Raw genomic sequence first — 26,171 nt, 5'->3', positions numbered from 1 at the left:
ATAGATATCAAATAGAAAGATAGACAAATAGACTGTTGACAGGTAGGTGATAGATAAATAGATAAAGATGGATGGATAGATGATAGATAGATAGATGAAAGGTAGATAGGTAGATAATAGAATAGGTAAGTAGACAATAGATTAGGTAGGTAATGATAGGTGGGTAGGTAGATAAATAGATGATAGGTAATGTAATGGTTACTGCCGAGTTTAAAATGAGGAAACTGAGGTCAGTATAAGAACAATCAGATGCCAATTTATTTATCTCCCGGGCAAGGTTCTGTGGTCCTAAGGAAAGGGGGACCAGAGAAGTCATGCTTGACTTCTCAGGGCAGGGGGTTTTATGGGGGTTAGAGGGGGGCTGGCCTAGGATACATGGGGTGGGCTGCCATTGGGTAAAACTTGGTGGGATTTCTTCAATTTTCACAGGTTCAGATGTGTAGTTTAGTGCTGAGAGCGCACAGTTTAGTGCTGAGGTTCAAATGCATAGCTTGGTGCTAAGAGTACATAGTCTAGTGCTGAATATAGACCTAGGGGCAGAATGCAGAAGTGGGCGAGGGGAGCCCACATGGAGGAGCCAGATGCTGAGTAATGTGTTCTGCCTGATAAACTGTTATCAGGCATAGAGAGGGGTGGGTGTTGTTCATCCGGCTCTTAGCAAGGCTATTGGCCTCACAGGTAAGTAGATAGATAAGTAGGTAGGTACCTTGGGTAAAAAGACATAGATATAGTTAGTGTGACTGCCTTTGCTATTTGAAGATTTGGAATTAGAATGCCTGTATAGGTAAACCTCATGAAAGTTAGGGCTCTTTCAGTTGTTGGAGACAGAAATCTCCTCTCAAACAGGCCTAAGTTTTTTTAAAAAGTACATATGTGTACCTATAATCTGAGAAGTCCAGGAGTTGAGCTCTTTCAGAATTGCTGGTTTAAAGAGCTCATCAAAAGACTCCACCTCAGCTCTACCTCATCTGGGTAGTTCCATTCACAGTTCCATTACAGGACCCAGTATCTTCAGAACCGTGTTATTAAGAAACAAAAGAAACATTTCTGCTTCAGCAATGACTCAAACAGAAGCCACAGAACTGGGTTTTGTTTCCCCCAATTGACCTGTTGGGTAATGTATGAATCCCTGAATTATGTCTGTGTATGCATGTCCCACAGGATGTTATATGCTGATGGACCAGTCAAGATTACATGTTCTGCTCTGGAGATAGGTATGTACTTCATTCAGTTCACATGGACTAAAAAGCAAGAGGGATGTCACTTAAATGAGAGTTTGGACTTTGCTGGAAGAAGGGGAAATGCAAATAGGGGAGATAATATTTTTTAATACTTTAAGTTCTGGGATACATGTGCAGAGCATGGAGGTTTGTTACATAGGTATACACATGCCATGGTGGTTTGCCACACCCATCAACCTGTCATCTACATTAGGTATTTCTCCTAATGCTATCCCTCCCCTAGACTCCCACCCCCAACATGTCCCAGTGTGTGATGTTCCCTTCCCTGTGTCCATGCGTTCTCATTGTTCAACTCCCACTTGTGAGTGAGAACATGTGGTGTTTGGTTTTTCTGCTGAGAATGATGGTTTCCAGCCTGACTCATGTACCTGCTAAGGACATGAACTCATCCTTTTTATGGCTGCATAGTATTCCTTGGTGTATATGTGCCACATTTTCTTCATACAGTCTGTCATTGATGGGCATTTGGGTTGATTCCAAATCTTTGCTATTGTGAACAGTGCTACAATAAACATACATGTGCATGTGTCTTTATAGTAAGAATGATTTATAATCCTTTGCATATATACCCAGTAATGGGATTGCTGGGTCAAATGATCCTTGAGGAATCACCACACTGTCTTCCACAACAGTTGAACTCTAATTTACACTCCCACCAACAGTGTAAAAGCATTCTATTTCTCTACATCCTCTCCAGCATCTGTTTTTTTCCTCACTTTTTGATGATCATCGCTCTGACAAGATGATATCTCATTGTGGTTTTTATTTGTATTTCTCTACTGACCAGTGATGATGAGGTTTTTTTCATGTTTGGTGGCCACTTAAATGTCTTCTTTGGAGAAGTGTCTGTTTATATCCTTTGCCCATGTTTGGATGGGGTTGTTTCTTTCTTGTGTAAATTTGTTTAAATTCTTTGTAGATTCTCAATATTAGCCCTTTGTCAGATGAATAGATTGCAAAAATTTTCTCCCAATGAGTAGGTTGCCTGTCCACTCTGATGATCGTTTCTTTTGCTGTCCACAAGCTCTTTAGTTTAATGAGATCCTATTTGTCAATTTGGGCTTTTGTTGCCATTGCTTTTGGTGTTTTAGTCATGAAGTCCTTGCCTATGCCTATGTCCTGAATGGTATAGCCTAGGTTTTCTTCTAGGGTTTTTATGGTTTTAGGTCTTACATTTAAGTCTTTAATCTATCTTGAGTTAATTTTTGTACAAGGTGTAAGGAAGGGGTCCAGTTTCAGTTTTCTGCATATCGCTAGCCAGTTTTCCCAACAGCATTTATTAAATAGGGAATTCTTTCCCCATTGCTTGTTTTTGTCAGGTTTGTCAAAGATTGGTTGGTTGTAGATGTGTGGCATTATTTCTGAGGCCTCTGTTTTGTTCCATTGGTCTATATATATGCTTTGGTACCAGTACCATGTTGTTTTAGTTACTGTAGCTTTACAGTATCATTTGAAGTCAGGTAGCATGATGCCACCAACTTTGTTCTTTTTGCTTAGTATTGTCTTGGCTATCTGGGGTCTTTTTTAGTTTCATATCAAATTTAAAGTTGTTTTTTTCTCGTTCTGTGAAAAAGTCAATGGTACCTTGATGGGGATAGCATTGAATCTGTAAATTACTTTGGGCAGTATGGCCATTTTCACAATATTGATTCTTCCTGGTTATGAGCATGAAAGAGGAGGTGGAGTGGCCGAATAGGAACAGCTCCAGTCTGCAGCTCCCAGCGAGATCAATGCAGAAGGAGGGTGATTTCTGCATTCACAATTGAGGTAACAGGGTCATCTTATTGGGACTGGTTGGATAGTGGATGCAGCCCACAAATGCTGAGCCAAAGCAGGGTGGGGTGTTGCCTCACCCAGAAAATGCAGAGGGTTGGGGAACTTCCTCCCCTAGCAAAGGGAAGTTATGAGGGACTGTGCTGTGGGAAACAGTACATTCCAGCCTGGATACAACCCTTTTCCCACAGTCTTTGCAACCCGCAGACTAGTAGATTACCTCGGGGCCCTGGTTTTCAAGCACAAAACTGAGTTGTCCTTTGGGCAGACACCAAGCTAGCTGCAAAAGTTGTCTTTTTTTTTTTTTTGTACCCATCTGGTACCTGGAAAGCCAAAGACAGAATCGTTCACTCCCCTGAAAAGGGGACTGAAGCCGGGGAGCCAAGTGATCTAGCTCAGTGGATTCCCACCTCCATGGAGCCCAGCAAGCTAAGATCCACTGGCTTGAAATTCTCTTGAAATTCTTGCTGCCAGCACAGCAGTCTGAAGTCAACCTGGGATGCCCCAGCTTCTTGGAGGGGGTGGGGCATCCATCATTACTGAGGCTTGAGTAGGCAGTTTTCCCTTCTCAGTGTAAACAAAACTGCTGGGAAGTTCAAACTGAGTGTAGCCCACCACAGCTCAGCAAAGCTGCTGTAGCCAGACAGCCTCTCTAGATTCCTTCTCTCTGGGCAGAGCATATTATCGGTGCAGCTTCAGCAGACTTAAATGTTCCTGCCAGTCAGCTCTGAAGAGAGCAGTAGATTTCCCAGCACAGTGCTCGAGCTCTGCTAAGGGACAGACTGCCTCCTCAAGTGGGACTCTGATCCCCATGCCTCCTGACTGGGAAACACCTCCCAGCCGGGGTGGACAGACACTGCACACAGGAGAGCTCCAGCTGGCATCTGGCAGGTGCCCCTCTGGGACAAAGCTTACAGAGGAAGAAACAGGCAGCAATCTTTGCTCTTTGGCAGCCTCTGCTGGTGACACCCAGGCAAACAGGCTCTGAAGTAGACCTCCAGCAAACTCCAGTAGACCTGCAGCAGAGGGGCCCAACTGTTAGGAAAACTAACAAACAAAAGGGAATAGCATCAACATCAACAGAAAGGACATCCACATAGAAAACCATCTGAAGGTCTCAAATATCCAAGACCAAAGGTAGATTAAATCCATGAAGATGAGGGGAAAAAAACAGTGCAAAAAGGCTAAAAATTCCAAAAACCAGAAAGCCTCTCCTTATCTAAAGGATCACAACCTCCTCGCCAGCAAGGGAACAAATTAGACAGAGAATGAGTTTGATGAATTGACAGAAGTAGGCTTCAGAAGGTGGGTAATAACAGACTCTGCCGAGCTAAAGGAGCATGTTCTAACCCAATGCAAAGAAGCTAAGAATCTTGAAAAAGGTTAGAGGAATTGCTAACTAGAATAACCAGTTTAGAGAAGAACATAAGTTACCCGATGGAGCTGAAAAACATAGCATGAGAACTTTGTGAAGCATATACAAGTATCAATAGCTGAATCAATTAAGCAGAAGAAAGGATATCAGAGATTTTAAGAACAACTTAATAAAATAAAGCATAAAGACAAGATTAGAGAACAAAGAATAAAAAGGAATGAACAAAGCCTTGAAGAAATATGGGACTATGTGAAAAGACCAAACCTACGTTTGATTGGTGTACCTGAAAATGACAGGGAGTAAGGAACCACGCTGGAAAACAGTCTTCGGGATGTTATCCAGGAGAACTTCCCCAACCTAGGAAGGCAGGCAAACATGCAAATTCAGGAAATATGGAAAACACCACAGAGATACTCCTTGAGAAGGGGAACCCCAAGACACATAATTGTCAGATTCACCAAGGTTGAAATGAAGGAAAAAGTGTTAAGGGCAGCCAGAGAGAAAGGTCAAGTTAACCACAAAGGGAAGCCCATCAGACTAACAGCAGATCTCTTGGCAGAAAACCTACAAGCCAGAAGAGACTGGTGCCAATTTTCAACATTCTTAAGGAAAATAATTTTCAACCTAGAATTTCATATCCAGCCAAAATAATTCTTTACAGACAAGCGAATGCTGAGAGGTTTTGTCAGCACCAGTACCCCCTAACAAGAGCTCCTGAAGGAAGCACTAAATATGGAACGGAAAAACTGGTACCAGCCACTGCAAAAACATACCAAATTGTAAAGACCATTGACAGTATGAAGAAACTGCATCAACTAATGGGCAAAATAACCAGCTAGCATTATGATAGCAGGATCAAAATCACACATAACAATATTAACCTTAAATGTAAATGGGCTAAATGCCCCAAGTAAAAGACACGGACTGGCAAATTGAAAAATGAGTCAAGACCCATCAGTGTGCTGCATTCAGGAGACCCATTTCACATGCAAAGACACACATAGGCTCAAAATAAAGAGATAGAGCAAGATTTACCAAGAAAATGGAAGGCAGAAAAGAAAGGGGGGAATTGCAATCCTAGTCTCTGATAAAACAGACTTTAAACCAACCAAAATCACAAAAGACAAGTGCATTACATAATGATAAAGGGATCAATGCAACAAGAAGAGCTAACTATACTAAATATACATGTACCTAATGCAGGAGCACCCAGATTCATAAAGCAAGTTCTTGGAGACCTACAAAGAGACTTAGACTCCCACACAATAAATAGTGGGAGAGTTTAATGCCCCACTGTCAATATTAGACAGAGTAATGAGACAGAAAATTAACAAGTTTATTCAGAGGAGATACATTTTTGATGGAAAAGTTATCATAGGAGAAGTATACTTTTAGAGCTGCTCCTTATGAAACAGAAATTTTTTAACTATTAGGAAAATTGAAGCTATATAAAACAGTATAATTAGAACATTATCTTTACAGGTGGTCTCATTTAAATGTCTCTTACTGGTGGAGCAACTAAAGGCCAGAGAGGTCATGAAATGTTTTCTATATTATGCAGCTTTAACTAATTTGATTTGCAGATTGACAAGCTCCACTATTTTTGATAAAAAGGGATTTTGAGCTTCAATTCATACCCATATTATAGCACTTACTACACAACATTAGAAATACGGGTTTTCACTGGAGCTCTTTTAATCAGAGAGGGTATCTTATTCTGTGGAATGTAGTATATTTTTCAGTGACTTAAAATTTTATTTGGTAAATTAATGAGCAAAATAAAATGAGTGATGATTAACTCCATAGGATTGGCAAATCCAGAAGACTATGTTAATCTAATCATCTCTTCCCCAAAACTGACTTGAAAATGCTACTTGTATGTCTCTGTCTCTGGAAGATAATGCATAAATAAATTCAAACTTGATGTGAAGTCACTGAGAGATTTGAGGATGGTGTGACGTTAAGGGGCATGTATCTAAACTGAGACTCTATTTGAAGATATAGTTTATCATTGTTTAATGCCTAAAGAATGATCAGTCAGGGAGAAGGGCTTTTAATTCCTTCTGAAAGATGATAAAGTCAAAAGTAAGTGAGGTCAGGCACTTAGAGGAATATGTTGAACCCTGAATGTGCTCAGTAACTATCTTTTTGATGAACTGACTGATCCTCACATGTAGGCAGTCTGCAGTTTCAGTTTGCTGGAGAAATTTTTCTTCATGGAGGCTCTGCCTTGTTTCTCAGGAGAGAGAGAATGTTGTAATAACTTAGTATGTGCCTCCTGCAGATGTAACACATGAAGTTGCTCCTGAATTAGATGAATCTTCTTCTGTGCAATATAATAAAATTAGCATCATAAAATGAAAGCTTGGGTTCAAGCAAATTGATAGATTTTATTTCTTTATTCTCCAATTTCTTCCATTTTGTTAAAAAATTTTTTCTACTTGAGTGACTTTTAGTACTAGACTTTAATAAACAATATAGTCAGGTTGGATGAAGTACTTACTGTCATATATAACTTACTAAAAATAAAATACAAAACTGCACACATAAGGAAAATGAAACATTACACTCTGGGGACTTCCTTTTAATGAACATATGGCTTATATATGACAAAAAAGAAAAAAAATCGCTGTTGTGGCATACTGTAGGATGTCTGCCTGCTCTAAATGGGCTGGCAAATTTTAAAAAATTAAACATGAGAAATGTTCAAATTTATCCAATAAGTAGACTCCCTGAAAGAGGTATCGTCTATAATCACATTAAATGTAAATGGATAAACACTTCAATAAAAGGCAGAAATTGTTAGACTGAATAAAAGAAATTGAGACCCAACTACACATTGTCTACAGATAATGTATTTTAATTATAAAAACACATGTTGACAGTAAAAGAATGGAAACAGATGTTCGTTGATTATATATATATAAATCTACCATTGAGAAGGAGGAAAACTAGCTCATTTAAAAAAATCCAGTTGAGTTCCAAATTCATTTTCTATATTTTGTGCTATAGGGAAGATTATCTGAAGACATCTTTCTTTTATATTTGCTTCTGTTTGTTAGATAGAACTGACTGATTTGCTACATTTGAGCATGGGTTTTGAAATATACATTCATACATATAATTATTTATTCACTCAATAATTCCTCCAGCATTTGCTGAAAAATGCCTTCAGCACTGAGAATGCATTGAGATTTCTACATTCATTTTAGGTGTATCTTCATTTAACAAAATTCTGGAAACTAACCCAGTTGTGTTTTTGCATTTGTACATTTGTCAAGTTCCAACTTTTGTGATCGTAAGTAGAACAGCATTCCTACAATCTTGATTGTGCAAAGAGTAGATTCTTGTGATTCATATGTTGAGGAGCCTATTCACCCCTCTGGAAACAATTATAGAATTCTGGATGTCTTCGGCCTTTCCACATGTACTCTAAAATGAAAAAGCGATCTTTAGCAAATTCTATTCAGAGAACCCAAGTGGTGTTTTAAAAGTAGTAAACAAATAACCACTCTTTTTATCATGTAAATAATTCTTAATTGAATATGCAAGCCTGGAAGAATGTATAGATAACCAAGCCTAGCTCAAGCACAGTGGTATTCATCCATCATCTGGTAAGCAGCCCTTGCTTTCCAGCTCTCAGTCCAGCACTAAAAACAGTTTTCATAATCTTAAAGAGTAATTAGCATGCTAATCCCAGATAGCCAGAATTGTCTTTTTAATTAACAATAGAATTGTTTGAATAAAGATTTAGTCCTTATTAGGCTATCTAGTCATATGACAAATCTTTTCTCAGTCTTATATTTTCAGCCCTGGAAATTTTCATTGAAAAATGTGTTTTCCTGAATGTAATATCTCAGGTATTATTATGAAGAATGGCCTATATATAAAAGTGGCATAATATTATTTGAAACATCTCTGCCACAAATTGTAAATCAATATAGTAAACCTAAAGCAACCTCTAAAAATAGATAAATGAGGTAAAGCTAATAAGATAATTGTATAGACAAAGCAAAATCTGAAAATATTTGCAATTAATGCAAGGCAGGAAATAAGTAAAAAAGTAAAAATGAAACAAGCAGAAAAAAAACCAAGGTGTTAAATTTAAACTTAAACACATTAATAACCACTTTATTAATGGGTAAATACTCCAATTTAAAAGCAGAAATTTTCAATATAAGTAAAAAATACTCAATTGTATGCTGAATGCTGCCTACAGAAAGTGTATTGTAAAAATAAAAATGCAGAAAGGTTAAAAGTGAAAGAATGAGAAAAGATATATAATTGAAACATTATTCAAAAGAAAGCTGGAGACGCTATATAACAGACTTTAGGGCAAGAAATATTAAGATATAAAGAGGGAAATTTTGTAACAATAATGATCAATTCATCAAGAAGATATCACACTTCTTATATGTGTATGCAAATGTTAAAATACATGAAATAAAAACATTAATGTAAAAAGATAAATATGGAAATCCACAATTGTAGTTGAAAATTTCAATTTTCTCTAACAGTAATTGATAGAGAAAGTTTTTAAAAAGTTAGCTCATGGAATAAGTGAACAAACTGTCATCTGAATTGACCTAAGTGATTTTATAGAACACTGCATTCTAAAAGAATTTCTAAAAAAAAAAAAACGCATTCCTCACAAATAAAAGAAAATTCACCAAGACGTATAGCCAATATCTGTGTTAGTTATCTATTGTTGCATAACAAATTTTACCGAACTTAATAAGTAAAAACAACAAACATTCATTATGGCACAGTTTCTGTGAGTCAAGAATCTGGGAGCAGCTTAACTGGGTGGTTCTGGCTATGGGTCTTTTATGATGCTACTGCAGTTAAGATATCAGCCGGGGCTACACTCATCAAAATTGCTGACTCAGAGGGTTTCCACTTTCAAGGTCATTCACCTGCCTTGGGGCAGCTCCAGATGCTCTGCTCCAAGGTCAGTCACATGAGCCTCTGCACGGAACAGTCACCCAAAATGGCAACTGGCTTGCTCCCCCACCAACCCGCGAGTGAGAGGCCCAAGAAAGAGTATCTAAGACAGAAGCTGTAGTCATTTTATAGCCTAATTTCAGAAGTGAGATTCCAGCACATCTGCCTTATTCTATTTCCTAGAACTATTCGCTAAATGCAGCCTACAATCAAAGTCAGGGGTTTCACAAGGACCTGAATGCAGGAACCAGTGATTACTGGTGGATCATCTTAAAAGCTGCCTACCACAGAATATATGCTGGAACATAAAAAAGTCTTGAAAAATTTAGAAGCATAGACAAATTATGGAGGTGCATTCATTGGCAACAATAGAATTGATTAGAAATAAATGACAAAAAGTTATACAGAAAAATCCCCTGTTATTTGGCATTTGTTCATATACTTTTTAAAAATGCATGGGTCAAAGACAAAAAATACAAAGAAAATTAGAAAATAATTTAAACCAATTGAAAAGAAAACAATATTCTACTGAAAATGAAAACAAAAATGTCAGAGATACATATATCTGGCAAAGTGCTTGAATTTGTTATATACTTAATAAACTCTTGACAATAAGACAAACACAATTTAAAAGTGAGAGAAAGATTTGACCAGTCATTTTACAAAAAGAACGTAAATGACTCTCAAAAGCATTATGCTTTGCCACAGAAGCCAGATATTAAAGAGCAAATACTGTATAATTTCATTCATACTGAATTATAGAAAGGCAAAACAGAAGATCATTTGTTGCCAGGGGTGAAGAATATTAACTGCAAAAAAATGCATGAAATAATTTTTGGGGGTGATGGGAAAAAATTCAGGGAATAAGATCAAACCCAGAGTGCTGCCAGTAGAATTTCTGGCCACAGGCTCACGATCAAACTAAAGCTATGGTTGTAATTTGGTTGTGATTTCAGGAAATTGTGGAAGAGGGTCTCATTTTTTCTCTCAGTAGAAAATGCTTCTAAGAATTTTAAGGACAAGATTCTGACTCTCTCTGCTGTGAGCTTCTGCATCTTCACAAGTAACCCCAAATAGAGAAAGACTCCACTCAGAGAAATAGGTGGATGTCACTTTTGTCTAATGAATTTGATTATAATTTGTACATAGTCCACATATTTTAAAAGGAATTATAATGGCTTGTACTGAAAGGAACAGATACTGCTCAAAACATAAAAAGGCTTTTGAGTCCCCAACTTCCGATGGGCAGGAAGCAGGCTAAGGGCACTACTCAGCTGCAAACGTGGGTCATTTCTTAAGGAACAGAAGGATGACTCAGAGGGTAGTGACTAGAGTTCATAGTGAGTGGCCAGGCGTGTGTGACCACCCCAGGAACATATTTGGGTCCCAGTCAACATATACCCTACCTTCTGAGCCAGGTGAAATGGTAGCTTGTTTCTACTGGATCTCAGAATTTTGTCATCCCAGTGACTGCAATGTTGTCACTGCAATGCAGGACTCATATTGTCCTGCCTCTTTTTAAGTGGAGGTATGTATTGTGGCTCCCTAGATCATGTCTCCTCATTGTAAGGTGGAAATGTGAGGGCATGTAGCTTGTTTCTTTATTTGATGGTCTTCTGATCAAGAGGAAGTTCCACCCTAATCCGACTAGCCTCATCCTATTTGCTTTAGAATCTAGTTGCTAAATACAGCAGCTTTTCTTGATTTACACGATGAGATTCTGAACTTAAAGTATAATACCGATGGTGATGAGACTTTGGGGATTTAGGGAGATTGGTAAGTGTATTTTGAAAGTGAGAGGAAAATGCATCATCCTTGGCTAGAGGACTAAGTGTGGCAGTTACTCTCCCAAAATGGCCCCAGTGAACCTCTTTTGGTCTCAGTTCTACCATAGTAGATATGTACTATCTCTGTGATTTGCTTTAAGCAATTGGATGTCGTACAAGTGACTCTGGGCCAGTTTCTGGTGTAAGCCATAAGAAGGCCTGGTAGCTTCTGCTTTGCTTTTTAGGATAACCCCATGACGCTGTATGAAAATGTTGACTATTTTGTTGGAGAGTCGAGTTGGAGATGCAGTTGTCACAGCATCCCAGCAGCTGAGCTGAGATACTCAGCTTTCTGCACAAAGTGCCAGGCATGTAGTGAGACATCTTGGATGTTACAGACCCAGTTAGCATCTCGGCCCATGGAGCTGGGCCTAGTTGATTCACAAAATAGTGGAGATGATAAAATGATGTTTTTTTAAGCTACTAAGTTTTGGGGTGATTTGTTATTCAGCCATAGAATACTGGGCCTCTAATATAAGTCACTCACTATATAAGAACATAAGGTTCTATTAAATATAAATGAAAAAGTTTGCTAATTTTGATTTCCTCACTTTGAATTTTACTAATCTTAAATATTTTTCTCTGACATAAATTTTATTGGTAGCCACCCATATTAGAGCTTTGTACATTGTTGTTGTATTGATTACTATTCTTTAGGTTTTTTTGGCTTCTTTATTAAGGTTGTGTTTTTCAAAGTTAAGTGACAGTTTAAGCCATTTATAGATCTTGGCAGGAAAGATGATACCAGATGTCACATATGTGATGAAAATACCCATAATCTTCTTGTTGTCATGAAAATATATTTTTAAAATCCTTTAGCAGAAGTTTAGATATGTACTGATATATCTGTCATAGGGAAACAGATAATTTTTAAGATACATAAAGTATTTTTAAGATTTCTAAACATTTTTCGGTGTTCTTTTAATGGTGAAAATTGGATAAAAAGGCTTAAATACGTTCTAAAAATGTAAATTCTTCTTGTGGAAGTTTCTAGCATTAGAACCTGGCATATTAGCCAAGATGAAATATATCTGGAGTCTTTGTGATGATCAAAAAGAGTGACTCTTTAATAAGCTGATACTCCAAAAACTTTCTGATAGGTCTCAATGCTTCCACATCGGTTTAATTATATGAGACTATTATAAAGAGCTACATTCTTTGTCTTATTCCCCAAGGAAGTACCTTCCAGGGCATAATTCTGTTCTCTTATCAGCAAAATCTTGGGATTACCTCTAGCTTCTTAATTATTTTTCTATTCTCAAAATCATGCAAAAAGTTACTTAGAAGCTTTAGGTACTTGGTTTGAGTCAGCATATCTCTGTATGCATACAGACACTGCATTCTGGAACTTATCCAGTGCTATCTAGTTGATTTAACCTAACTTCATTTTTATGTTAAGTAGGTCATGACTGGCAGAGCCAAGAGAAATCTAATAAACAAATGTTAACTTTCCATAGAGTAGGAATTTCTTCAAGACTGAGCTGCCCCCCAAATGCCATCAAAATTAAAAAAAAAAATCTCTAAATTATTCACCAGAATTTCTTACATTTTCAGACTTCTCTGGGAGTATAATCATCATAATAATATTGGATTTGAAAGATCCTACTTTTCTTTTAAGGGAAGAGCCATCAGGATTAGAATCTGTTGGCAAGTATGCCTACTAAATAGGTTGAGTGTGTCGTCTTTGGCAAGACAGAAACAAGAAGATATGTGAGCGATTCCGGCTGTACAAAAATAAAGTATCACATCCAAGTTCTTTCTAAAGGATAACACCAAGACCTTGATTTTTAAGCAATTAAATTGGAATAAAAACACTTTTTTAGCTCAGATACTAAACTCTTCCTTAAAAATTCTTAGTGAACAGATGAACACTCTGGAAAATAGACCAATTATCCTGTTTCTCCATTGTATGTTGAGAAGAAACACAATAAAAAGAAAATTTATAGAAATCTAAATGACCAATAAATGTACAAAGCCCTGCCTAATCTCACTAAAAGTCAAGAATATGCAACATTTTAAATAAGATATTTTAATTCACCAGGGGTGAAAATGAACAAAAACACTTTTAATTAAGCAATCAGAAAGTATGAAAAAAAATTATATTGTGCTTTGTATGTGTACTTTTGAGCTAGCAATTCCACTTAACATTATCTGTCTTATAAAAAAAATACCCATATGTGCACTCATGAGACTAAACATTGTTGCACTATTTCACAAAATGGGCACATGGAACCAATCTAGGTATCTATTAATAGGAGGATGATTAAATAAATGAGAAAAATCTATACTATAAAGCATTTTAGAAGAATACATTAAAGACAGATTTAGATATATTGAAGAAAAGGTGACCAAGATATTAAGTAAAAAAGCAAGTTGCAAAACAAAATACTGTCTTTTTTATTTTTTTATTATTATTAGAACCTGCAGCTATATTACATAGGTATACACGTGCCATGGTGGTTTGCTGCACCCATCACCCCATCATCTACATTAGGCATTTCTCTTAATGCTATCCCTCCCCTAGCCATACATTTCCATATGATTATATATGCCTCATGATACTTGTATATGATATGATGTACATGTACCATACTGATTGCAGTAACCATTGGGGAAGGAAGTGGAAGATATAGTGGGGCAAGGGCTATACATATAATAACTATAATTATGGAGAAGTCAAAAGGATGGGGGAAAATCCATGGTGTAACTTGAAATAATCTCATCATTGGTTTTAAGCAATCAATGCTTAAGTGAATTGGAATTAATTATTTTCACAGTTCTAACTTCCAACATGACGTTTGTATTTGGCATAGAATATAAAGGTAACTTTTAAGGGCCTTTGTCTAATGAACCAGAAATAAAACTTTCCTAAATCAAAACAACAAGCATGATTGGCTGTAGAGAAGAATGCCGACTGCTTAAGCTTTGTGACTTTTAGCATGTTGCCTCATCTGTATCACTCTCTCTTCACTTATAAATTGAGGGATGAAATGTATTTAGTAAGTTCCTAGGAAAAAGCAAAGAACATATTGTTGGACAACATTTCATACACTTCCAAGCAAGATCCACAAAAAAACAAACTGATCTATTTTCATTTGTTCACAATAAATACACCAATCTTAGAAGTTTAAAGCAACTCTTTCCATGACTGACTAGAACAATGTGAAGAAAGCTCAGGAGCACCAATTCAAATGACACATAATTAAATTGCATCCTAAAAATATTTGATGGTAATCTGTTTCTTTCCTCATCACGTCTTTCATTTGAAGTGTGGATTTAAGAAATAAAAATATGGACCCAAGTATAATTAATGTTTTCATATTCCTGCAGAGTCCAAAGTTGACCAGAACACAGACAGCCAGCTAGCAAAAGAAGTTTGCAAAGTAAATTGGAAATGAACATTGTTTTTTGGTGACGTGTTTGAAACACTGCAACATTTGCTTTATAGATTGAGTTCAACATTATGTTGTCTCAAGTTGTAAGATCTTCAGTGTCGATCTTCAGGATAAACAAGGAAGATTGATTATGTGTACTAAGAGCTAGGAACGGGGATGCCAAAGGGATTAGAAGCTGTTAATAGAAAGCAAAGCCAACATTTAAAAGGTGATAATTTTGCATACATCATCCAGCTACATCAAGGTAACTGTACAAATGATGAGAGTAACTTGGGAACTTTTATTTATAAATATTTTAATTTTTGGAAAATATTAAATATCCGATCTAAATAATTGTCTGAATGCATGAAATAAGTCAGCTAATTGTGCTCTGTGATTTCAATAACCTGAATTTTAAAAATATAATTAATAATATTTGAAGGTCTGTTTTACACTTTGCCTTTATTGTTTTATAAAAAAAAATTTCCTCTTTTTTTTGAGGAAAAGGCATACATATTTTAAAAGGAAGAAATGATTAGCATCTCTATTCTTTTGTTTTTGTTGCAAAATACGGTTTCTTTTTAGGTAAGCCAACTCTCCCTTCAGATTAGAAAACTGATGATGAAGCAAAAATCTTTACACTTTGAAGTCAGAAGGAACAGCTTGCAGGGTTGACAGAGGCAAGGGGAGGGGAATGTGCTTGGAGTTATAAAGAATCCAGAAACACAGCATGAAATTTAAGTTAGCTAGAAGGGAGGGAAGCTGAATCCCTGAAATTCAAATAATGTTAGTTAACATTTATTTTACTCTGTAAGTACACGTCTTCAATTAAAGAAGTATCATGTTGTTCATTAATTTATAATCTGTGTGAATTAAAATTTATTAAATATCTAGGCTTAGAAGTAAATTGTGTGTTTGTGTGCATGTGGGTGTATAGTTTAGAGAAAGTGATTGTAAGAAAGCAGCACATGTATTAACGAATATTTTGGAGGACCTCTATCATAAATCATCCACAGCTACTCACGAAAGATTGTATCAGACCCACTGAACAAATAGTCAACATGCCCCATAAGGACTTTAGATCAACTATGGATCACATATATACAGTGGTCTCATAAGATTATAATGGAGCTGAAAAATTTGTATCACCTAGTGAGGTCGTAGCTGTCATAACTGTGTAGTACAACACATTACTCACTTGGTGGTGGTGGTGCTGGTGTAAATCAACCTACTGCATTGGCAGTGTTATAAAACTATAGCACATACAATTATGTATGGTAAATAAAACTTGATAATGATAATAAATGACTGTGTCACTGGTTGATGGGATATATTTTATTATTATTTTAGAATGTGTTCCTTCTGTTTATTAAAAAAAAGTTAACTGTAGAACAGTCTCAGGCAGGTCCTTCTGGAGATACCCCAGAAGAAGGCATTGTTACCAAAAGAGTTGATAACTTCATGTGTACTAATTACCCCAAAGCCCTTCCAGTGGGACAAGATGTGAAGGTAAAAAGTGATTCTGAAGACCGTGACCCTGTGGAGGCCTATATTTATGTGTGCTCTTGTGTCTGAAATACTAACAGTAAAAATAAAAATAAAAATTTTAAACACTGAAAAAAAGCTTTTAGAACAAGGATATAAAGAAAATATTTGGCTGGGTGCAGTGGCTCACACCTGTAATCCCAGTGCTTTGGGAGGCCAAGGCCAGCAGATTGCTTGAGGTCAGGAGTTTGAGACCAGCCTGGCCAACATAGTGAAACTGCATCTTTGCTAAAAATACAAAAAATTAGCCAGGTCTAGTGGTGCACACTTGTAATCCCAGCTATTTGGGAGATTGAGGCAGGAGAATCACTTGGACCTGGGAGGTGGAGGTTGCAGTGAGTCGAGATCATGCCACTGAACTCCAATCTAGGTGACAGAGTGAGATTCTTACTCAAAAAGAAAAAACAAAGGAAAAAGAAAATATTTTTGTACAGCTGTACAGTGTATTTGTATTTTAAGCTGTATTATTAACAGAGTAAAAAATTAAAACATTGATAAAGTAATAAAGTTACAGTAAGCTATTTAGTTTATTGAAAAAAGAAAATATTTTAATACATTGAATGTAGCCAAAGTTTACAGTGTTTATAAAGCCTAGAAGAGCATACAGTAATGTCCCAGACTTTCGTAGTCACTCACACTATTCACTCACTGACTCATCCAAAGCAACTTCCAGTCCTTTGAGTTTCATTCATAGTCAGTGCCTTATATCAATGGAAAATATTTAATCTTTTATATCATATTTTTACTGTATCTTTTCTATGTTTATATATGTTTTGCTACAAAAATACCATTGTGGGCTGGGCGTGGTGGCTCACGCCTATAATCCCAGCACTTTGGGAGGCTGAGGCGGATGGATCACGAGGTCAAGAGATCGAGACCATCCTGGTCAACATGGTGAAACCCCGTCTCTATTAAAATACAAAAATTAGCTAGACATGGTGGCTCACACCTATAGTCCTAGCAACTAGGGAGGCTGAGGCAGTAGAATTGCTTGAACCCAGGAGGTGGAGGTTGCGGTGAGCCAAGATCACGCCATTGCACTCTGGCCTGGGTAACGAGAGAAACTCCATCTCCAAAAAATAAAAACAACTTACCATGTGTTACCACTGTCTACAACATTCAGTACAGGTACATATTCATACAGGTTTGTAGCCCAGGAACAATAGGCTATCCTGTATATCCTACATGTGTAGTAGGCTGTACCATCTATGTTTCTGTAAGAATACTCTGTGGTGCTTGCACAATGACAAAATTGACTAACGATGCATCTCTCAAAAATATTCCTGTCATTCAGTAATGTGTGACTGTATTTTATATTTTTATTTACCTGAGGAAGAACATTATCTTATGTAGAAGTAGAATACAAAGGAGGCTAAATCTGTTTAATAACTCATTATTTGTGCCAAAAGTATCATCAAATTAAATGTTTAAAATCAAAGATTTCCAAATGCTACTTAATAGTTCATGCTTCATGTTTCATTCAGCAAAACTGTTGGTTACAACATCAATCAGACAAAAAAGACACATGGAATGTGTGACTTTGGGGATTCACGTTATGCATTAAAAAGATATAAAGATATAAGAAGATATTAAAGGAGATAAGAGTGCAATATAATGGGCCTGACTGATGATGATTGAGAGTTTGTTAGAATTGTGATATTAAGGCACCATGGACAGAGAATATTAGACTGCAATTTCCAATATGTACTGTCAATTGAAAGTCAAGGCTGGGCACCATAGCTCACACCCTTAATCCCAACACTTTGGGAGGCCGACGGGGGCAATCACAACGTCAGGAGTTCAAGACCAGCCTGGCAAACATGGTGAAAACCTGTCTACTAAAAATACAAAAATTAGCTGGGTATGGTGGTGGGTGCCTGTAATCCCAGCTACTCAGGAGGCTGAGGCAGGAGAATTGCTTGAAACTGGAAGGCAGAGGTTGCAGTGAGCAGAGATCACACCACTGTGCTCCATCCTGGGTGACAAGAGCTAAACTCTATCTCAAAAAATGAAAAGTCAGATGCTTTGAATTTTGGGTGCTAAATTTTGTTCTGTTTGCTTCTCTATTAGCCACTAGCCACTCCATAAAGTCTTGCTCTAGATTGAGTATCAATAAAAATTTAAGAATAATTGTACATTTTTCCCAGGAATCCATGCACTGCTTATGGACTATGATATATTCTGAGAAATGCATCATTAGGTAATTTCATTGTGTAAATATTATAGAATGTATTTAAGCAAACCTAAGATGGTATAGCCTACTGCACAGCGAGGCTATATGGTATAACCTATTGATTCTAAGCTACAAACCTGTACATTATTTTATTGTACTGAATACTGGAGGCAATTCTAACACAGTGGTAAGTATTGTGTATCTAAACTTATCTAGTTATAAAAAAGCACAGTAAAAATACAGCATTATAATCTTATGGAATCACCATTGTATTTGTGATTCTTTTTTGACTGAATGTAATGTGACACATGACTGTATACCCAGTCAATTCAAATTTTTATGAAATACCTTGAGTAGGCATTCCTTACATTTGGCATTACAAATTTCTTTTCATTGTTTACAAACAGTCTTCATTTGCAATAACTTGTAATAATTCATAATTTACCACAACTGAAATTGAATCTCTGTGCCTCACAGCTAGTGAACTGGGGTCAGCTTCTTCATCCATTTTTTCTAGTTGGAAATTCATCCCAATTTGGACTTTTATTGTTCTCTCTTTATCATCTTCCATCCAGTTACATTCATGACACGATGAAAACTTTCTTGCATTGTGAAATACTTCGCAGACAATAGTCAGCCAATAAAGCTGGTGAGTAATAAAGAGGTGGAAGAAAATAACAATTCTTATCTCTCAAATAACTTTATACATGATTTTGACTTTGTGTTTTTAGAACCATTGAGAGTCTGAAGAGACCTCTTATATTTTTTTCATTCCACATTACTGAATTTTTAAGAAAGAAATTATGTGCTATAATAGTGTTCTTGACTTGGAGAATTCTTGAAAGTCTCAAGGGGTATCCCTGGAGAATCTAAGGGTCTCCTATAACAAGATTAGATTTATGAGACACTTGTAGTTTATATGAAGTTTTCAAATTCACAGTTAATGAGGTTTCCCTGGTGGGGCCCATACAAATGAAGATGTCAGAGCAAAGTGAAGCATAAACTCCTACTGCAGTTTGGGGGTCTAATTTCATGATAATGTGGAAAGAGAGAGAGAGCAAAACATATAGCAACATTTATATCAATCTTCAGGAAAAGCAGAGTTAAAATAACTTCTTGTGGTTTTTTGTAATAGATTAAAAAATAAAGGTACTCAAAAATCTAATGATCGATTGGAAAAAGTAATGGGAGAACAATACACAAACTGTTCTTGAACCATAGTCTGATTTTCAGTGATTGCCACTGCTTTAGGGTAATTCCAGCATGCAACAACTGTCTTAGATCAATGTCATTACCAACTGCATTGTTTTGGGATATAACGTCTGAAGCAGTCAAGGAGTGGATGAGGAGAGGTATTTGTGGACTAGTGTCCCATTTAGGCCTTCTCTGAGGCTATGATATCTCTGTATAAACTTAAGAAACATTTTCTTTTATATTTTAATCTTATTGATTACAAAAGTCTGCTGCAGACATACATTTCATAACAAATTTGCCTTGTTTTAATGTTTCTTTAGTTCCATGCCAGAATTAAATGGAAGTTACTAGAGTAAAAAAAGGAAAAAATATACAGAAAATGGTTTTTACCTGATTTAGTCTCTACCTCATAGGGGTTTTATAAGTATTAAATGGGACAAAGTATGTGCAATGTCAGGTACCTAGTAAACACTCAGTAAATGTTACCAGTCATAAAGCCTTCTATTACCAATTTTCTGATACAAAATAGCTTGCACACTTTCCTATTTCTCTTTCTAAACTTAGGAGAAATCTCATGATACTCTCATTTGTTACTTCCTTAATTACATCTGATTGAACCAGATTTTAGGAATCTGTAAGTTATATGCCCTCTCTGAATGATCTATTCAATAGTAACATAATGTGAGCCACAATTTCAAGTCATATCTGTAATTAAAATTTTCCTAGTGATGATATCAAAAAAGCAAAAGGAAACAGGGAAAATTATTTGAGTGATATACTTTAGCCTGATATTTGCAAAGTATCATCAGTTTCATTGATTTACATGTAATCAATGTAAAATTATTAGAAAAAAATACTTTTTTACATTTTGAAAATCTAGTGCATATATTATACACATCTCAGTTCAGACTATCTACATTTCAAGAATTCAATAGGTACCTGGACAGTATAGATTTATATGAAGAGAAAATGAAATTTATAGTAAAGAAAATTCTCTATAGTTACGTGTTTTCTATCATTTACAAGTGGATAACTTCTTTTCTAAATAAGACAGGATCGTGATAAGTAAGGAGAGTAGCAAAGTTAAAACAAAGACTGTTTTTGTTTGTTTTTGTTTAAAGTCACTTCTAATTATAACCTACTTTATTATGCGAAAGCCTAGATTTAGGCAGAAACACTTGTCTCAAACAGGCATTAATTCTTTGGGGTATTCAAAATTAACTTTTTTTTAAAGGATGGTGTTAGTTAATCAAGTTATAGCCACAACACAAATCTTGATTTTTGGTGATTCAATGAGATAATGCCCACAAGAGCATTCTGTTAGTTATAAAGCACTATAAAATGCATAGTGAGGTGGAAGACAGTGTGGTGATTTCTCAAGGATCTAGAAATAGAAATTCCATTTGACCCAGCAATCCCATTACTGGGCATATACTCAAAGAACTATAAATCGTTTTACTATAAAGGCACATGCACATGTATGTTCATTGCAGCCCTGTGTGCAATAGCAAAGACCTGGAACCAACCCAAATGCCCATCAATGATAGGCTGGACAAAGAAAATGTAGTTCATATATACCATGGAATACTATGCAGCCATAAAAAACGATGAGTTCATGTCCTTTGTAGGGACTTGGATGAATCTGGAAACCATCATTCTCAGCAAACTGACACAAGAACAGAAAGCCAAACACCACATGTTCTCACTCACAAGTGGGTATTGAACAATGAGAACACAGGGACTCAGGGAGAGGAGCATCACACACTGGGAACAGTTGTCAGGGGGATGGGGAGGGATGACATGGGGAGAAATGACAGATACAGTATGCACCTAAAATTAAGTAAATAAATTTTAAAAATGCATAGTGAGGATCAAGACCATTTTTATCACCTAGAGAGTTATAGGTGAGTGCACTTAAAATATAATGCTTTCCCTTTCCTTTCTAAATGGACTTCCCGTGTACAAGTTATTCATAGAAATCAGACACATTCTTTTCTTTCTTAAACTCTTAGGTCTAAAGTCAATAGCTAAAAGGATAAACCCAGGTTGGGATTAATTTTTCAAAGAGAATACTTAAAAGCATTCCCTTTGTCTTTCCTTTCATTTCCCCAATCCAATTATTTCATACTTACACAATGGTTGTTTGGGTCTCCAATTAGCTATCTTTTTTTCAGTGCAGATAAATAGCTGATTAGATCTTTCTTTGATTTTTATGAAGTTTAGTAGACAACACTGAATGTTTATTTCTTCCATGTACATAACCTAGAAATGCTTAGAACAATGGCAGCAAGAACAGGTAACAGAGAGGAGATGATAGAACTGAGAAATTAAAGCAAGGTCAATGCCAATTCCATAGGCTGATTATAGTTTTCACTGCATTATGAGTATTAAAAACTGTTTAGACTGACTAGAGGAAATGATGGGGATGGTGACAGTTATTTTAATTAGAGTGGCCAGGGAATGAAGTGAACAAGACTATGATGTCTACTTCTGAGAGAAGAACCTTTCCAGACAGAGGGAACTGACAGTGCAATGGCCTTGAAGTAAGAAGTTTCTTGTCATGGCTGGAATAGAGACGACTGGTAGTATAGTTTATCTAAGAGTTGGCAGAGAGCCAGAATGCATAAGGAATGATAAGCGCTTTAGATTTCTTTTCTAAATAAGACAGGATGCCAATAGAGGATTTTGTTTTTGTTTTTGTTATTCTTTCAGTTGTGGTAAGAAGATATTAGATCATTGTAACAAATTTTTACCTGTACAATATAATATTGTTGAATACAGGTACAATATGGTATAGAATATCTTCACAGCTTATTCACCTCCCTTGACTGAAACTTAATTTGTCACTCCTCATTTCACTCTCTTCCCACCTGGCAACCACCATTCCACTCTTGGATTCTATAAATTTGCCAAGTTTTAGATACTTCATATAATAGAATGATAAAATATTTATCTTTCTATGTCTAGCATATTTCAGTTAGCATAATATTTTGCAGTTCATACGTTTTGCCACATATTGCAGAATTTCCTTCTTTTTTTTTTTTTTTTGAAAGGAGAGAAGGAAAGAAAGAAAAAAAAGAAGTGAAGGAAAGGAAGAAAGGAAGAAAAAGAGGGAGAGAGAATGGGAATATTGCTTTATTCTAAAAATGGGTCTTAATAATGGCCAATCAATATTTTGTGTATTTAAAGTGGAGAGCTCTATAAATATTTATTAAGTTTACTTGTTCCGGATCTGAGTTCAAGTCCTGGATGTCCTTATTAATTTTCTGTCTTGTTGAGTCTAAATCTCTTTATGGGTCTTATGTATCTGGGTGTTAGAATGATAAAAATGGTCTTGATCCTCACTATGCATTTTTAAAATTTATTTATTTAATTTTAGGTGCATACTGTATCTGTCATTTCTCCCCATGTGATCCCTCCCCATCCCCCTGACAACTGCTCCCAGGGTGAGATGCTCCTCTCCCTGAGACAATGTGTTCTCATTGTTCAACACCCACCTGTGAGTGAGAACATGTGGTGTTTGGCTTTCTGTACTTGTGTCAGTTAGCTCTTATTGTTGCATTGATCCTTTTACCACTATATCTTTGTTGCTTTGAAATCTATTTTATCAGATGCAAGAATTGCAACTCCTGCTTTTTATTTATTTATTTATTTATTTATTTATTTATTTATTTATTTTTGCTCTCCATTTGGTTGGTAAATCTTTCTCCATTCCTTTGTTTTGAGTCTTTGTGTATCTTTGGCTATGAAATGGGTCTGGATGTACCACACCATTGGGTTTTGGCTGTATCTTTTGATTGGGGGATTTAGTTGACTCAAATTTAGGGTTACTGCCATTTGATGTTAACTGGCTGTTTTATCCATTTGTTGATGTAAATTCTTCTTTATGTTGATGCTTTTTACTTTTTAGCATATTTTTAGAAAGGCTAAAATATATTAGCCTTTCTAATATATTTTATTAGATTGTTGGTTGTTCCTTTCTATGTATAATGCTTCTTTCAGAAGCTCTTGTAAAGCAAGCCTGGTGGTAATAAAATCTCTGAGTACTTGCTTGTTCATAAAAGATTTTATTTTTTCTTCAATTGTGATGCTTAGTTTGGCAGGATATGAAATTCTGGGCTGAAAGTTCTGTTCTTTAAGGAAGTTGAATATTGGCCCCCACTCTCTTCTGGCTTGTAGGTTTTCTGCTGAGAGATCTGCTGTAGGTCTAATAGGCTTCCCTTAGTGGGTAACCTGACCTTTCTCTCTGGCTGCCCTTAGTATTTTCTCCTTTGTTACAACCCTGGTGAATCTAACGATTATGTGCCTTGGGGTTGCTCTTGAGGAATATCTTCGTGGTGTTCTCTGTATTACCTGGGGTTGAATATTGTCCTGCTTTGCTAGATTGGGAAAGTTTTCCTGAATAATATCCTGAAGAGTATTGTCCAGCTTGGATTCATTCTCTCTGTCACATTCAGGTACACCTATCAAATGTAAATTAGGTCTTTTCATATAGTCCCATAGTTTTTGGAGACTTTGCTCATTCCTTTTTATCCTTTTTTCTCTATTCTTGTCTTCTCATTTTATTTCATTAAATTGATCTTCGACCTCTGATATCCTTTCTTCTGCTTGATCAATTCGGCTATTCAAACCTATGCATATTTCACTAAGTTCTCGTGTTGTGTTTTTTAACTCCATTAGTTCATTTATATTCCTCTCTATATTGTCTATTCTTGTTAGCATTTTGTCAAACCTTTTTTAAAAGTTCTTAGTTTCTTTACATTGGGTTAGAACAAGTTTTTTTAACTCCCAGAAATTTCTTATCATCCACCTTCTGAAGCCTACTTATGTTAATGGAACACAGTCCTTCTCCATCAGGGCTTGTTCCGTTGCTGATGAGGAACTGTAATCCCCTGTATAGGGAGAGAGGTTCTGATTTTGGGTATTCTCAGCCTTTTTAGGCTGGTTTCTTCCCTTTGTTATAAATTTATCCATCTGTCATCTTTACAATTACCACCTTTCTAATTAGGTTTCTGAGTGGACGTCCAATTTATCAATTCCCAGTGCTGGAATCCGAGCAACCCACTGCACTGGCCAAAACAGCAGCAATAAGACTGGTGGCGCTCTTCTGCCCGGGAATCTCCAGTCTGGCTTCCTTCTTGAGTCCGTAATAAGCGGCTCTGCCTTCCCGGAGCTCCAAACATCGGTCAGAAAGGGAACCAGTCCCGTTTACTCTGCATGAAGAGCTGCCTCACCGAGATGCCAGCAAAAACCGCTGCGCTGGCCACAAGAGTGGCGCTGGCGACCCATGGGGCTCCTCCACTTGGAATCTTCTGGTCCATAAGCGATGAAAATTCATCTGAAAGTGTGGCGTCCTCTCGTTCTCTGCACTTTCCCTGGGAGCTGCAATCCTGAGCTGTTAGCGATCAGCCATCTTGGAATTTTTTTTTTTTTTTACACATTTATTTAGAAAAGCAACATACAGTAATAGGTATTTCAGACAATGAAACGAAGTGTAAAGAGAAATACAAAAGACACTTAGGAGTGGATTTTACCGTAACTGACTAGGGGAACTCTGGTGCCAGGAAGTTCACAAGTCTGTGACCACCGCTGCAGCTATGGCCAGTTCTGTGGACTGACGTTATGCTGTGATTCATTGTTCTTTCATTTAACAAATGTGACAGGGACTGGGCTGGGGACGCACAGGAACAAATGGGTCTCTCTGCCCATGGGAGCTCAGATCTAACAGTGAGACAGAGGTGCAAACAGCTAGCAAGGGACAGTGTAGGTAGTGCCACCAAGGTGCAGGCTCAGGGTGCTATGGGGACCTGCAAGGCCACCAGACTGAGCTTTGGGTAGCTGGGAAGGCTTCCTGGAGGAGGTGAGGCCAGAGGTGGGTAAGCCTGGGCCAGGCACGAGGCAGGCCTCTCAGCTCCCGTGTGTGGTTCCTCAATACCCTGTGTGCAGGCCCCTCAGCTGACCTGTCTTCTGTGAAATTCTCTATCCCACTGTCTGTTCTATTCACACTGTGCTTTGACTTGGTGGTCGGCTTTCAGGAACCCACATCTTATACTCCAAAACTTGGCTGCTGTTTCCTGGGAGGTTCTTTTTTTTTGAGATGGAGTCTCACTCTGTCACCCAGGCTGGAATGCAGTGGTGCAATCTCGGCTCACTACGACACTTCCTGGGTTCAAGCGATTCTCCTGCCTCATCCTCTCTCTAGTAGCTGGGTTCACAGATGCATGCCACCACGCCCGGCTAGTTTTTGTATTTTTAGTAGAGACGGGTTTCACCATGTTGGCCAGGCTGGGCCTCAAACTTCTGACCTCATGTGATCCGCCTGCCTCGGCCTCCCTAGGTGCTGGAATTACAGGCATGAGCCACTGCACCCAGCCTTGGAGGTTCTCTTACGCTTGGTGTTTTTCATGGCACCTGTGACTATGCTTTGGATGGAGCAGCTGCCCACCTGACCCTGGCTGGGCCCAAGACCATCAGCCCTTCTCCAGTACCTGGCTGAGGCAGGATGAGGTGGGTGTTTGCCGTGGGTGAAAAGGGGCCAAAGACACTGAAATGAAAGCCACAGAAACCACACCCATGAGGCTGTTGCCTGGGCAGAGGGCTCAGAATACTTCCTAAGTGGAGAAAGTCAAAGCACATAGCAACTGTCTCAAGGGCACAGTCACGTGAAGGAAAGCAAGAAACAAGTATGCTGCTGTAACCCCACACTAGACAACAGGGCACACCCTC

The 26,171-nt window shown here is 37.2% G+C and overlaps 1 protein-coding gene across 5 annotated transcripts in view; it reads left to right on the top strand.

Annotated features, from left to right (window-relative positions):
• THEMIS (thymocyte selection associated) overlaps positions 1-26,171 on the top strand; it is a 226,526-nt gene that overhangs the window by 139,149 nt on the left and 61,206 nt on the right. Inside the window, exons 5-6 of one of the 5 annotated variants that reach the window (XM_035296652.3) lie at positions 1,162-1,214; positions 14,490-25,859. The exons of 3 other annotated variants lie outside the window; for them this stretch is intronic. In XM_035296652.3, the coding sequence (XP_035152543.1) occupies positions 1,162-1,176 (15 nt within the window). In that variant the 3' untranslated portion in view covers positions 1,177-1,214; positions 14,490-25,859. Of the gene's footprint in view, positions 1-1,161; positions 25,860-26,171 lie in introns of those variants that run through there. One more of the 5 variants, XM_054254421.2, reaches the window with a different exon arrangement.

This window comes from Callithrix jacchus, chromosome 4 (genome assembly GCF_049354715.1).
Source record: "Callithrix jacchus isolate 240 chromosome 4, calJac240_pri, whole genome shotgun sequence".
Taxonomy (NCBI): domain Eukaryota; kingdom Metazoa; phylum Chordata; class Mammalia; order Primates; family Cebidae; genus Callithrix; species Callithrix jacchus.
This window is presented reverse-complemented; position numbering and strand designations above follow the sequence as displayed.